At 37.8% G+C, this 16,167-nt stretch overlaps 1 protein-coding gene and 1 pseudogene across 1 annotated transcript; one reads left to right on the top strand and one right to left on the bottom strand.

Moving 5' to 3' along the window:
* Positions 1-87: 87 nt before the first annotated feature.
* LOC118846886 lies at positions 88-4,545 on the top strand (annotated as a pseudogene).
* A 10,473-nt stretch (positions 4,546-15,018) lies between these two features.
* Positions 15,019-15,900, bottom strand: LOC118845841 (vomeronasal type-1 receptor 3-like). Its single transcript, XM_036753884.1, has one exon. It carries the CDS (start codon positions 15,898-15,900, stop codon positions 15,019-15,021), a length of 882 nt encoding a protein of 293 aa, XP_036609779.1.
* Between the last annotated feature and the right edge of the window lie 267 nt (positions 15,901-16,167).

Genomic DNA, 16,167 nt, shown 5'->3' on the forward strand with positions numbered 1-16,167 from the left:
AGGAGAATAGCTTTCTAGATGGGCAGATCACCCTCACTGATTTTTTTACCCTTTTGATACAATGTGTGTCTCCATGATGACTTTACTATGGCTCTGCAGTGGCAGAAAGCAGTAAGGGAGTGCAGTTCAATAATTTATCTCCTTGTTCACATCACATTCAGGAGGCTACCAGGAAAAGGTGGGTTTTCTGGGGTAATAGGTCAGGCAGTCAAGGAAGATGTAATTGAGGGATGTGGAGATACCCACACTTGAAAAGGAGGGAAACTTGATGGGAGGGAGGTGAGAGAAATGAATTGACAAAGAGGATAATTAGTCAATTTGCCAGAAAAATTGAAGGTGTTACTGAGGTAGATGACATGAAGGACACCAGATCTTCTGCAACAGAAATACAGATGGGGAAACAAAGTCAGAGTTTGAAAGTTCCTTGGTTTCTCTGCACCTCCTATGCTACTTATGAAATAAAATGACCTATGGCCATTTCAATAGCAATACTGCCTTCCTTCCCTTCCTGCCTCTTTGTTGCTTCATTCCTCTCATTTTGGTTCCATTATCTTCACACAAACCCCTCCTCAACACCCCCAAACTCCAGCACAAATAAACACAGTGCTTCCCTTCACTCTCATATAATCTCCTCCCCTCATTTATTTGTCCAGTGACTATAGGGTGTGAAGAACAAGTCATTGGCTCAAAAGAAACTTGATTATCCATGAAATAAGCAAAACAGTCTTCAGGCATAGGTATTGCTGTCAATATTTCAATAGTCAGGAGGTGCTGATAAGTTAAAATCTCCATTCCCTTAATAGTGTCCTCATCTATTTCACATAAAGAACCTCATACCCCATTCTCAAGTCAACTCAGATGTGAGCCCTAGGCCCAATGAGATACTTTCCAATCTTTCTGTAATGAGTTCTTCTTTCTGGACCAGGGAACTCCCAAATGAAAATCTCCATAAGAATCTCCTCTTGCCATGTGATATGGAAGTCCCTCCATATACCCCAACTACTATGGCCCCACTGAAGGAGATCTAACTCCTTTCAGATATCCCTTCATATCACTGCCCTCACCTCACATCCTCACAATGATTCCTTCAGCCTCTTCTCCATGGACATTTCTTTAAGCTATCACACCAATGAGCATCATCAAGGGCCTTTCCTTTTGTTTCTGTACTACCTGTGTCTCCAATGCTTTTCTTAGAAATTGTGTTACTATTACCGTAGAGAGTCATTACTATACTGGATTTATACCTCCAATTATAGACCATTGGGGGCACCCGGGCCAGCACAGTAACCTCAACAATCTATGCACAAGTTGAAAAAATTGAGACAGTGATAATGAGGATGAGAAAGTCACCTCTCAAGGGTTTGTTGTTGATTTATTAAGGAGATGGTAGCTAGTGAAGAAAATAAGTCCCCTCCCTCCCAAATCCCTAGGTTCTCATTATCCAGACAAGACACAGAGCTCCCTAGATCGTTCTCTTACTATATACTAATTTCCTGTCTCTGTCCTCAAAAAGAAAGAGTGAGTATTGAGGGACTGGTGTTTTGGTGCACTGGTGCTTTCTTTTCTGTTCATACAGAAGGTGGCCTTCGATTCTGTGTGTGACTTGTACTATTGGAGGCTGAAAGCTGATGCATCATATTCATCAGTACCACCAGATCCACACTGGCTCTGTTGTCTGCTGGTGCAATGGGAAAAAGTACTGGTTATTAAATTCAAAGAGTTGACCTCAAATCCCAATTAATTTATTCATGTGGAATCTTGTACTACACTAAACAAGTAGCAAAATCTTTCTGAATTTTAATTTCTTGTTCTGGATAATAGACATAATAATATTTTTTCTGAGGTTTCCCAGGGAACACTATTTCACCCAGAACCAGTTGACCCACTACCTGTGGTCTCTGTCTTAACTCCTAAGACTTCCTGGGGAGCCTCATAGATACAACCTAACCACTCATGTTCTCTGCCTTTGACCTGGTATCAGCCCTGATTCAGCCTGCTTAATAGTGGTCACATTGCCCTTGTGTCTTCACAGAGTACCCTGTGTCAACCTCAGATCTAGGCCTCAAGACTCTAGCTTCTGTCCTGAGCCCAGAACCTTCTCCAGCATTCTGGAGACTAATCCCAGGCTGGAGCCACCATGAATTATGAGCTCTTGCCTCTGTTTAGGTGCCCTGGCTTCACCTTTATCTACTATAGCCTGTTGTGAGATGGGCCTCCTGCCTGTGTCTCACAGGACCTAATATCACCAAGTGTCACAAGTCTGAACATAAAAGGAAGACCCTTAATGGACTAATCACCTCCCTTCATCAACAGACTTCTCTATAGCACTGATAATCTTGCTGAACTCGTTCCTCAATGGTTCACACTCAGCCTTTCATGGTGTTTAGCATTAATACAGTGATTCTGGGTGAATCAATAGCTATCATTGTATAAACCCAATTCCATGTCCTTTATCACCTTCACTTCCATCCTTCTCAACTCTGACATGCCCAGCTCTTCCAAGCCCTTCCATTGTGGAATGTCTGCTCCTTAGTTAAGAACCTGTTTCATATTAAAACATTTCCATTTTTTCTTCTTCCATCTTTTTGTACTTATTGAGACCTGGCTGCCTTGCAATGACCTGTTGTCTCTGGTCACCCTTTCCAGCACAAGTTGTACTTTCATTCGTACTCTTGAATCACTGGTTGTGGTGGAATTAGAATATGCCTTCTTCTCCATTGTCACATCTCCCTGCTACTATGGTTAGGAAAAAACCTCTTCTCTTTTGATGTTCATTCAATCCATATTTACCAACCAATGAAGACTGTGATATCATTGTCTGTTGATCTCTACAAGACTTTTCTTCCGTCCCCAGCGAATTCAATACTTGGTTCAAGGTTTTCTTTCCACACCAACATCTGCTTTCATACTAAAAGTCTTCAATCTACACATCAATCCTCTCTCAAACATCCTAACTTCCAAATCCTCTACTTCACTTCAGTCTCACACATAGAAGGTGATTTTCCCATCACCCATACATTTTACCCTTGATTTTGCTCTCACCTAAACATGTTCATGAACTCTGAAATTCCTTTATTAGTTCATAATATCATTCTACCTTTTCCTCCACCTTATAATCTTGTTCTTTGTTTTCATTATCCACAAGTCCTCAATTCTTTCCCAGATCAATAACTCAAGTCCTGGGGACTTTCAGGGGGAAAGCCAAGATGGCAGAGTATAGGAAGATCTATAGCTGAGCTCTCTCAACATTTCCTTTTCAAACAACTTTAAAATAAGGAATCAAATCAAATTCTGGAGTGGCAGAGCCAACAAGAGTTCAAGGTGAAACATTCCTCCAGTCAGAGACAACTTAGGAGATTGTTGGATGGAGAGATCTGCGACACAGGTTGGAGGCTGGCCCAGAGCTCAAATGGCTGCAACACCAGTTGTTGAATTCAATGGTGGCAACAGCTGCAGCAACAGCTTCAGGAACATCTAGAGATACATCTAGAGATAGTAAGGGGATCAGGCAACTGATAAGAAAAAAATTACAGAGGACTCTTGCTAGCACTGGACATAAGGCTGGAGTTGTTTGGCAACTCCATTGCCTATACCTAGTTCTGGGTCATAGTTCAAGGGCAGGGAAGAAGCAATGTTAGAGAAAAAGAACAGAAAACTGGGGGAAATTTACAGCAAGTTTCTCTGACAAAGATTTAATTTCTTAAACAGATAGGAAACTGGAGCAAACTTATAAAAACAAGAGTCATTTCTCATCTTATAAATGGTCAAACGATATGACCAGGATTTTTCAGAAGAAAAACATAGAGGGCCTGCGCTGGACGGAGCAGCCACGGCACTCCCCGGCTGCACCATGCGGAGCTCGTGCTCCTCGCCGCCATCTTCCTGGGCCCGGTCCTGGTGGCCGCCGCAGTCTTCCAGACGCAGGGCTCCTTCAATGGCCAGTGCCCTGTCTATGGTGCTTCCCTCTAGAATGACTCTGCCCTCTCCTTGTCCAGCTCCTCTGCTCCATTCCTCTGCTACTTTGTGTTGGGATCTCAGGTCTCCTAGCCCTCTATGGCCTCCTAATGTTGTTTTACTGGATGTACAGCAGCTGCCTAGAAGAATTTCACAGAAGCCCCCTTGGCCTGCTTGCACATCTCTCTGGGCTTGTCTGCTGTGGCTATGTTCTTGGTCCTGATGTCATACTGTATCCTATGATTTGGCACCAAGACCCTCTGTGCCCCAATCATGTAATTTAAGATTTTGAACTGCTGCTCTGATGCCCAGAAACTTCCCTGGGTGCCTCCTGGATCTGGCCTACACTTCTGTTCTACTCTGTACAATGTAGAAGCTTCTTCCTGGGTGGACCTGGTCTTGTGGTGCCTGCTTCTGGCATTGCAGCTGCTGCAGTGAAAGTGGGATGCCCCCCATAAGGGCCCCTGGAGCAAGGGGACACCAAGTGGAGCTTGGAAAACTGATGCCCTCTTTGGGCTGCCCATCCCATCCCTGAAAAAAGCTGGAATTTGCAGCCTCCTGACCAAAGGCAGTATGCCCAAGTGCCTGTGACTGGCGGCCTCGTTCTGCACCTGTAGGGGTTTCCCTAGTGTTTCCTCTGAGGGGGAGAAATGCCAACAGCTTGCTCCCATCCCCCTTCCTGCTGCTGCTGTTTCTGTAGCCGAACACTTAGGCCTTTCCCTTCCCCAATGAATGAAAACACAAAGGTATCTGTAAAAAAAAAGAAATAAAAGATCAATTATCAATAGTCACATGAAAAAAATTCTCTAAATCATTGATTAGAGAAATGCAAATTAAAACAACTACTACCTCACATTTATCAGATTGACTAGCATGGCAGAAAAGGAAAATGATAAATGTTGGAAGAGATGTGGAAAAATTCAATCACTAATGCGCTATTGATAGAGTTGTAAACCGATCCAACAATTCTGGAGAACAATTTTGAGCTATGCCCAAAGGGCTGGAAAACTGTGCATACCCTTTGACTTAGCAATACCACTACTAAGTCTATATCCCAAAAAGAGCAGAGGGAAAGGAAAAGAACCTATAAGTACAAAAATATTTCTAGCAGCAATTTTTGCATTGGCAAAGAAATAGAAATTGAGAGGATGCCAATCTATCAGAGAATGACTGAACAAGGTGTGGTATATAATTGTGATGGAATACTATTATGCTATAAGAAATGATGAGCAGGATGGTTTCAAATAAACCTGGGAAGATTTAGATGAACTCATGAGAAGTGAAGTCAGCAGAACCAGAACACTGTACACAGTAATGACAATATTGCAACAATGATCAACTCTGAAAAACTTAGCTACTCTGGATAAGACAATGATCCCATGAAATTCCAAAGGACCTGTGATAAAAATGTTCTCCACCTCCAGAGAGAGAACTGATGAACTGAGTGCAAATTGAACCATATTTTGTTCACTTTCTTTATTTTTCTTGTTTGTGTGTATATGTGTTTTCTTTTGCAACATGGTTATTATGGAAATATATTTTGCATGAATTCACATGTATAATCAATATCACATTGCTTACCTTTTTAAGGCATGGAGTAGGGGTGGGAGGGAGAGAGGGAGAGAATTTAGAATTCAATTTAAATATATTGAATTAATATAATGTATATACAAATTATATATAATTTTGTTACATATTATTATGTATAATATTATTGATTGATATATAAATTATATATAATATAAAATTTAACATATTTAAATATATTAAATTAATAAATATTTTAAATTTAAATGTTATTAAATTTTAAATGTAGTTGGGAAATATTTAACAAATAAATAAAAATATATTTGCCCGTGACTGCCTACATACCCTTTCCTTCCCTACCTTGGTGGGGTGTCGAGGAGCAGAATCTCTTAGGCTTCAGCTGAAATAAAAAAAAGCAGAGGTAGCAATCCTGATCTCAAACAAAAGTAAAAATAGACCTAATTACAAGAGATAAGAAAGGGAACCACATCTTGATAAAGGTACCATAGATAATGAAGAAATAGCAATACTAAACATATCCACACCAAATGGTTTAGCACCCAAATTCTTAGAGGAGAAGTTAAGTGAGTTAACAGGAATTGGGTGACATAGATTTATGAGTGTATTTACAAAGCTTAGCCCTGTCAAAGAGAAAGGTCATCTCTTTGAATGAGACAAGTTAAGGAGAAAATAGTGGGAAATGATGACTAAATGATGTGATTTAGAGAAGAGGAAGAAGAAGAAAGGAAGGAAGATGGGAAAATATAGTTAATGGCTTCTAATTTTTCAGTCAAATATGAGGCAAGCTTCTCAGCTAAAAAGCTCTTTGTGGGGGAAGCAATTGGAGGTTTGAAGAAGGATGAAAAGATTTGTAAAAGCCACTGTGTTGAGTGTGATAGTGAATTGATTATGGAAGTGTACAGCATTGCCTTGCTGCAATAAAGGTCAAGTTCAGGTTATGCAATATAAATTTGTATTTGGGGCTAAATAGGGCATGACTGGTATTAGGGAAAAAGTGGGCAAAGACTTGAAAGAAAAAGATAGTATAGAGTTGAAAAGATTCAGTGAAATCACCTTCTTTTCCCCAATACTGACACCTTACCAAGGTGTTAATTGATTACAGCTCATAGTTTAGAGTGGGTACAGTTGGTTTTTTTCATGTTACAATAATAATTAGTCATAAAGAAAAACACATGCCTTCAGTATTTATTAAGCCTAGTCTTTTCTAAAACTTTCAATAATCATTTTACTTCTCTAATTTAAACATATACTAATTTAGAACAGTAATCAGATATTATGAAAATAAACACACCCTGGAGCTTTTATACAAAAAGAGAATATATCATAGTCCACTCATAATCTAGAAACATACCAGCTTTTGTTAGCCTGGATATCTTAAGGTATTATGTAATAACTCCTAGGGTTATAAGAAAAAATCTTTTTTTCATTTTTAAATATTTTGTTATTTATTAAACATTTTTAATTTTCAGCATTGACTTCCACAAGATTTTGAATTACAAATTTTCTCCCCATTTCTACACTCCCCCCCACTCCAAGATGGCATATATTTTGATTTTCCCGTTCCCCAGACGCCAACTCCCCCTACCCCATCTCCTTTTCCCTTACTTTCTTGTAGGGCAAGATAGATTCCTATGCCCCATTGCCTGTATATCTTATTTCCCAGTTGCATGCAAAAAACAACTTTTTTTTGAACATCTGCTTTTAAATCTTTTTTGCGATTTTTTAAAATGTATTTAACATATTTAGTTTTCAGCATTGATTTTCACAAGAGTTTGGATTACAAATTTTCTCCCCATTTCTACCCTCCCCCCCACTCCAAGATGGCGTATATTCTGGTTGCCCTGTTCCCCAGTCAGCACTTCCCTCTGTCACCCCACTCCCCTCCCATTCCCTTTTCCCTTCCTTTCTTGTAGGGCAAGATAAATTTTTACGCCCCATTGCCTGTGTATCTTATTTTCTTGTTGCATGCAAAAACATTTTTGTTTGTTTTTCAACATCTGTTTTTAAAACTTTGAGTTCCAAATTCTCTCCCCTCTTCCCTTCCCACCCACCCTCCCTAAGAAGTCAAGCAATTCAACATAGGCCACATGTGTATCACTATGTATAACCCTTCCACAATACTCACGTTGTGAAAGACTAACTGTATTTTGCTCCTTCCCAACCCATCCCGCTTTATTGAATTTTCTCCCTTCACCCTGTCCCCTTTCAAAAGTGTTTGTTTTTGACTACCTCCACCCCCATCTGCCCTCCCCTCCATCATCCCCCCTCTTTTTTTTTATCTTCCTCCCTCTTCTTTCTTGTGGGGTAAGATACCCAATTGGGTATGTATGGTATTCCCTCCTCAGGCCAAATCTGATGAGAGCAAGGTGCACTCATTCTCCCCTCACCTGCCCTCTCCCCTCCTCCCACAGAACTGCTTCCTCTTGCCACCTTTATGGGAGATAATCCACCCCATTCTATCTCTCCTTATCTCTCTCTCTCAGTATGTTTCTCTCTCATCCCTTAATTTGATTTTATTTCTTTTAGATATCTTCCCTTCATCTTCAACTCACCCTGTGTCTGCTCTCTCCCTCTCTCTCTCTCTCTCTCTCTCTCTCTCTATATATATATATATATATATATATATATATATATATACATATGTACATACACATTCAGCCATATATATATATAAACGTATATATATGCATATTCCCTTCAGCTACCCTAATACTGAGGTCTCATGAATCATACACATCATCTTTCCATGTAGGAATGTCAACAAAACAGTTCACCTTTAGTAAGTCCCTTGGAATTTCTTTTTCTTTTTCTTTTTCTTGATTCTTGTGTTTGAAAGTCAAATTTTCTATTCAGTTCTGGTCTTTTCACTGAGAAAGCTTGAAAGTCCTCTATTTTATTGAAAATCCATATTTTCCTTGGAGCATGATACTCAGTTTTGCTGGGTATATGATTCTAGGTTTTAATCCTAGCTCCATTGACCTCCGGAATATCGTATTCCAAGCCCTTTGATCTCTTAATGTAGAGGCTGCCAGATCTTGGATTATTCTGATTGAATTTCCACAATACTCAAATTCTTTCTTTCTGGCTGCTTGCAGTATTTTCTCCTTGATCTGGGAGCTCTGGAATTTGGCAACAATATTCCTGGGAGATTTCTTTTTGGGATCTATTTGAGGAGGTGATCGATGGATTCTTTCAATTTCTATTTTGCCCTGTGGCTCTAGAATATCAGGGCAGTTCTCCTTGATAATTTCTTGAAAGATGATATCTAGGCTCTTTTTTTGATCATGGCTTTCAAGTAGTCCAACAATTTTTAAATTATCTCTCCTGGATCTATTTTCCAGGTCAGTGGTTTTTCCAATGAGATATTTCACATTATCTTCCATTTTTTCATTCCTTTGGTTCTGTTTTATAATATCTTGATTTCTCATAAAATCACTAGCTTCCACTTGCTCCAATCTAATTTTTAAAGTAGTATTTTCTTCAGTGGTCTTTTGGACCTCCTTTTCCATTTGGCTAATTCTGCCTTTCAAGGCATTCTTCTCCTCATTGGCTTTTTGGAGCTCTTTTGCCATTTGAGTTAGTCTGTTTTTTAAGGTGTTGTTTTCTTCAGTGTATTTTTCGGTATTTTTTGGGGTCTCCTTTAGCAAGTCATTGACTTGTTTTTCATGGTTTTCTCGCATCCTTCTCATTTCTCTTTCCAATTTTTCCTCTACTTCTCTAACTTGCTTTTCCAAATCCTTTCTGAGCTCTTCCATGGCCTGGGACCAGTTCATGTTTTTCTTGGAGGCTTTTGGTGTAGGCTCTTGCACTTTATTGACTTCTTTAGGCTGTATGTTTTGGTCTTCTTTGTCAGCAAAGAAAGAATGCAAAGTCTGAGACTGAATGTCAGTTTTCGCTGCCTGTCCATATTCCCAGCCAACTAACTTGACCTTTGAGTTTTTCAGTGGGGTATGACTGCTTGTAGACTAGAGAGGTCTATGTTCCACGTTTGGGGGGGGGAGGTGCCAGCTTCTGTCAGACCCAGCACTGATTCCTTCCCCAAGAACCCCCAGTCCCAGACTGGGCTTAGATCTTCAGCAGGCTGTGCACTCCTGCTCTGATCCGCCACTTAATTCCTCCCACCAGGTGGGCCTGGAGCCGGAAGTAACAACAGCTGTAGCTGCCCCACCTCCACTGCCCCCGGGGCTGGAAGCTGAACCGCGAACTCCTTCTATTCCCATAGCTTTTCCCATTAACCTTCTCCTCAGTCTTTGGTGTTTGTGGGTTAAGGAGTCTGGTAACTGCCACAGCTCACATATTCAGGGCGCTAGGGGCCCCATCCACTCGACTCCAAGTTTGGTTGTTCCACGCCGCTCAGGCTGGGCTCTGCTCCACTCCGTTCCCAGCTCCCAACTCCCAGCTCCCAGCTCCGTGTGGAATAGACCTCACCCAGAGACCATCCAGGCTGTCCTGGGCTGGAGCCCTGCTTCCCTCTGCTGTTTTGTGGGTTCTGCCATTCTAGAATTGGTTCAGAGCCATTTTTTATAGGTTTTTTGAGGGACTCGGTACGGCGCTCACACTAGTCCCTGCTTACCAGCCGCCATCTATATAAGAAAAATCTTATATACTGAGGTCTGTTGATACCAAATTGGCTCAAAGATGTCATTTTAACACACACTATTCTAGTTGTAATTTTGTAACTTTCATATTCAATAATCAATCTGTAGTATAAGCAAATGTGTAAGTTATTCCCAACTTTAGTTGTAAATATTTGTGTTAAGGGAGGAGATCACAATTTCTTGGGAAACAAATTTCACTATTTCAGAATTTATAAGGCTTTCCTTAGTAACATGCATTCTTAAAACTCCTTCTTTAACAGTTAAGATTTTATGTCCTTGATGATTCCAAAGATCCAGAAGATCTGGCAAGTCACCAGAGAACTTTACAGATAATGAAGATTTATAAGGTCTTTTGTACTTTTCCCAGCACTAAGAAATCATTACTGTTCTTCATTTTAAGCCAAAGCACACCTAAGAAAATGCTTGAAACAGTTTTAAAACCATAATGTCAGATAAGTAATAGCTGAAATTCATGATCTCATAGCATTCATATCAAAAGAGGAATTAATCTTCCAACAATAAAACTGTATATTAATAATATATAATTAATAGTATATCTGGTACCATGTTTCTCAAAAATCATAATGCAAGAAATTACAAGCTTAACACTAACAGAACAACTTCATGGACTTTTAGATGTAGACACAATAGTTATTTCCAGTTAAATAATATCAATCCAGTTGAATATGTTTCTAAATTATCTCTTAAAAATCCTTTCATTATCTACTAATTTAGGCATTCTATACTAGTTCATTAAGAGACCTGTATAGAGTGATGTTCTTCCAATTACACTTACAGTTAGAAAGGTAAACAAAAACATTTAGGGCAGAGATTAGCCATGCTGTGAATAATAATGTTCCCAATTAATTTATTAAATCTGATTTTTTTTAATTTAAGGTATATTTTATGTCAGTCAACCCCAGTGATCTCAATATGACTTAACTTTGATTTAAATATTACATTTATATTTTTTGTTCTTGCAGTCTCCAAACATTTAGTTTAATGCCAAAATTTAAATATATTTTCCATCAAGCCTTGTTTTGCTGATAAAAGGTCAAATATAATAATTGTCCTAATAGGAGAAAAATATTTTAATTGAAATGAGGCTGAATCACAAGTTTATCTAGAACAAATTCAATTAAATCAAATCTGGCTCTCCATATACAGATCGTATCAAACAGAATCTAAATTTTTCCAAAAGTCATTCACTGGCAGCCCTTCAAATTATAGAACTTAATGCCTTCAGTAAGTCTTCTGTCAAAGATTAACATGGCTGTCTCAGATTCTTAATTTTCCCTTTTGGGATTCTTGAGGCTCTTTTGAAACATGGAAATTGAAAACATAACTTCTGTAATGGGGTAATAGAATTCTAAATATATGTATTGTGTAGATACATGTTCTCCACATAAATATTAAAATATATAGTTCTATTGGTCCTTCAAGAATAGAATTCTAGTAGGCTCAAATAATTACATGCTGCAATTGGGTTTTCTTGGGAAAGATACTGGAGTGGTTTGCCATTTCCTTCTCCAGCTTATTTTACAGGTGAGGAAACTGAGGCAAAGAGGGTTAAGTGACTTGCCCAAAGTCATATGCCCAATAAGTGTCTGAGGACAGGTTAAAACTTGAGTCCACCTGGCTCGCAGGCCAGCACTTTATTTATTCAACCACCTAGCTGTCCCATATGTGTTCTGATAAAATATCAATTAATTGAAAAACTTTTACTTCCCCTTGATCAAAATTTAAACTTCTGTGAGTTCGGGAAAATATCTTCTCCTCAGACAAAAACAACTTAGAAGACAAAGAAACAATTAAAAGCTGTTTAAATAGAGACTAACCTTCAGTTTGCATTTTATTTGACAAGTGGATAAGTCTTTTAATTTTATAATGGATGTCTTCATTATTCAGAATAAAGCTTAAAATCCCAAAGTTGTTACTTTTTTTCAAATTTAGGCTTTAGAAAACTGCAAATTTCAATTCCTTTTAGGTGATTTTGCTTCTAATTTACCTAGGCAAGAAGGTTCTGTTAAACCATTCCCATAAGAAATGTAGTGGTAAGGAAAAACATTCTCTGAAAATAAAATTTTGCTTATTTTCAAATTATTTGTTTCCCAATTTAAATAAGCCTCTTTTTTCCAGGATGGGGAAAAGAGTTAATAACAGACAGCTTTTTAAGCATCAGATAATGCTTTAAAGCTGCAAAACTGTTTTTTCCATCTTCTTTTTTTTATTCAACTGTAGATAATTTTTTAATTGTCTTCAGTTCTACTTATTCTCTAGTCATCAAAATCACTGTTTTCCCTTACACTAAAATAATAAATCTGTCATTTTCTAGGGAAGGGAAGAGTGATAGAGGGGTATGCTGTGTATTCAAAAAAGTCCTTGGGGACAACAATCCCCAAAGCCCACTACATTATTTCAGCACCTATTAAAAAACATGAAACCATACTTTTATCATAATTTTGGGGAATTCAAGGTAACAGATTTCCTTTTTGTTCATAAATTTAGACTCTAATTACTCTGCAATTCGATAAATTTCTACAAAGGGAGAAGATTCTCTCTCTCTCTCTCTCTCTCTCTCTCTCTCTCTCTCTCTCTCTCTCTCTCTCTCTCTCTCTTTCTCTCTCTCGAAAAAGTTCCCATTTTTTCCCTGCCTGTTCTCAAAATTTATGTCACTGAAATATTACCCAAAGGATCAGAATAAGTTCATTTCTTGGGAAGTCCAATTTAGCCTCAAAATTGAAGTAATTACAGACATTATGTATTGCCTTATTTGGATACGAAACTTCAACAATTAACTTAAGCATATGTAATATTTCAAAAGTAAAAGATGTTCTCTGGGGTCAAAGATGTTGTATTTATACATTACTAGAGTCCAAACATATATTTACAGAGTTTTAAAGGATTAATTTTCCTACATGGACAGTAGATTCACCTAGGAATAAATTTCTTCTGAATCTGCAGGCAATTGTCCAAAAACAGAATTATCAGAGCCAGACAAGAATCACCAAAATCTGAAAGGTCCTGTTATTATAATTGACTACTCAAGGTGGCATTGAAATGTCTAGTTTATATTATTAGTGATAGGGATCATGATGATTACTCAAGATTTACATTAGGCCAGATCAGACCAGAACTACTAAACAGAGAAGATAGCTAAGACAGTATAGTAATTATCAATGAAAATCAGAAAAATACATGAAACAATAACCTGTCACTGTGATTTTTCTAGATAGGGTCACAACTTAATGAGTGAGTTAATTTTTCCTGCCTGCAGATCTACCTTGTACCCAATAGAAGCACAGAAAATTCTATCTTGATCTGTCCTGGTCAGTCCCACCTGGGTTGACAATAGTTGAGATAAAAATTATCTGAGCGTCACTTGATTAATATACTGTTGTCAGTTCCAAATCAATGACCCAGAGATAGTTAACTGCAGTTTTATTACACTCAGACTTCAAGCTCAACCAATTATATACAACAGTCAGTGAGCCTAGAGCATCAGCTTTAGCAATCTTATATAAAATGTAAATATGTATGTAGCATTAAAAATGGAATTTTACAGAAAGAAGGAAGGGAAAGGTTTATATACCTGGGGGGGAAAAAGTAACAGAAAGGGAAGATAAAGACATCTTCCAACTGGTCAAAATTGGAGTTGAGGCTTATTTCCCGGTTTTGATTTTGCAGGTGGTGTTACCTTCTAGCTTCCAGCACCAGTGTCTGAAATTTCAAAATAGAGACTAGGCCAGTGTCTTCTTCATATCATAAGGGCAGCAAGATTTCTGAGCCAGAGTTTCTCTTGTCATAATAGCATTTGCAAAATGGTATATATGATGGGCCTAAAGCAAATATTGAAGTGGAATGAAAATATGTCAAGACTTTATTCAGTTTTGCAAAGCAGCTTTAAAAAATTTACCATGTTTTAGAAAATAAAATGCCGTAAATACAGAAAAGTAGAAATATTAAACAAATTAAAATATGCCACAATGAATATATAATTGATAAAGGACATTTAAGGAAAGAATTCAAAATTAAATGGAGACAAAATAGACTGAGGATTATGGGTGATAAAATGCAGAGTAACAGATTCAGGGTCAGGAGGGCCAGAGTTCATAGCTCAGCTCACAAAGGTACTATCTCTGTGACACCAAGTGAATTCTTTAACTTCTCTTACCCTTGGTTTCTTTATCTGTAACAATGTGATAACAGCACTTAATTGAAAGCATTATTGTGATAATGCAGTAAGAAAATATATGTAAAGAACTTTATAAATAACAAATGCCTATAAAATGTTAATTAATATGAAATAAATACAGAAGAATTTGAGAATCAAAGAACAAATCATAGAAATAACACATAACACCATCAAAGGAAGTGACAATAATTCAGTCAAAGCATCCAATAAGGAAAAATGTGTATCTCTAAACAACTGCATTTATTAAAGAAAGAAAAAATTGGGCATGCAATTTAAAAAAAAATAACAAAACAATTTTATACCCACTAAATATAAAAATTGATCTTTAAAATTTAAGGAGATAAACAAATTTGAATACACTCTGTCTGACATCTGCATAGACAGAATATAGACACTGAGATAAGAAACCTTTTTTCAAGGAAAGTAGGTTTCAGTGCTACAAAGCTTGAAAAATAAAATACATGGAAATCATGATGAGGCTCAAGTTGCTAACTTCCAGCCCTGGAATAAAACACATCAGTGTGGAGAACAGTGAACTTTATGGAAAAGTTATAGTCTTTCCACCTATCATCTTGCAGGCCACTAGTGTCACATGACCATTTGAGTGATCAAGACTGGGATTATCACAGGGGTTTAACTCCTATGACTGAAATCTTTTACAATAGGGACAAGGAGAAGAAACCCTGAAAATTCTTGGACATCAATGCACTGAGAATAGAATTTTTATTTCACTACTGAAAACACCCAGGTCCTGGAGAACCTGCTGATATTGCTGATCAGCACAAAGGGGCAGAAAGTTGGAAAACATACAGTCATAAAGGAAGAAACATGTAACATCCAGGAACTAGAAAGAAAAAAGATAGAACTGGCTACATGAAAACAGATAAAACTGTTCATAAGCATCATGACAGTCTTGATGGCCCTGATCTCATGAGAGGTTCTAAGGGAAAAGCTAGTGCTATGAATGTAAAGGACTTGATGGTAGTGCTTTTGCATGATAAATATGATATATATACTGCTACATGCTGTGAGTCTGAACCACACAAAATCATAAAGGGTCTTCCACAATACAATGTTGAAGGTGTTCATAGCATAAATACTCAAAGTGCAAGTGTCTGAGTTCCAGTTGTCCCTAAAATTTGAACTATTTTGAGGCATAATCATATATATGGGAATAGCTCCTTCTATGAGTAGACTGAGAATCCAACAGAGAATAAAGGAAGGAATGATGTACTTCAGAGCCCTTGCTTTGAGCTCTGCACACACAGGGCTGTGTGAACTGATAGTGATGGCCTGGAAACCACTCAAAAGGCTTATGCTACAGAATGAAAGGCTACAAAACACTCTGTCTAGGTACACTATAGTTTTACAAGCAATATCACCAAGGAAATTTCTTACTCCTAAAAGTGTCACTGTCTGGGGCAGTCCCTTAGTAAGAAGTAATAAGACGTTGATAAGGGACAAATGAGTGAAAATCAGATCTATGGCCTTATGACCATGAATAAAATTGAATATGTAGAAATAAAGGAGGAGGGAATTCCCTAAGACTCCAATTACAATTTGGTTGGCAATGATAGTTCCAAAGATTTTTTCATTAGAAAACATTTCTTAAATGCATTGGCAGAAAAATCAGAAAAAATTGCAAATACATCCAAAGTGACTTGAAAAGAAATACAAAATTCTTCTTATTATTATCAAGTCTTTTCAATATCTGCAGCCTTCTCACTTTCCATATCATTGGATCATAGTTTTAGACCTTGTGGAGACCTTAGAGATTACCTACTCCAACCTCATTTATTTCACATGTAATTGAATCCCAGAAGTGGTAAGGGACACCCAGATTCAAGCAGTTAGCAAGCAGCAAAGCCAGGA

The sequence above is a fragment of the Trichosurus vulpecula genome, chromosome 4 (genome assembly GCF_011100635.1).
Source record: "Trichosurus vulpecula isolate mTriVul1 chromosome 4, mTriVul1.pri, whole genome shotgun sequence".
NCBI lineage: Eukaryota > Metazoa > Chordata > Mammalia > Diprotodontia > Phalangeridae > Trichosurus > Trichosurus vulpecula.

Bases quoted from the DNA above. Each gene is read 5' to 3' on its own strand.
- LOC118845841 (XM_036753884.1), bottom strand. From the start codon at position 15,900: ATGTTTTCTAATGAAAAAATCTTTGGAACTATCATTGCCAACCAAATT.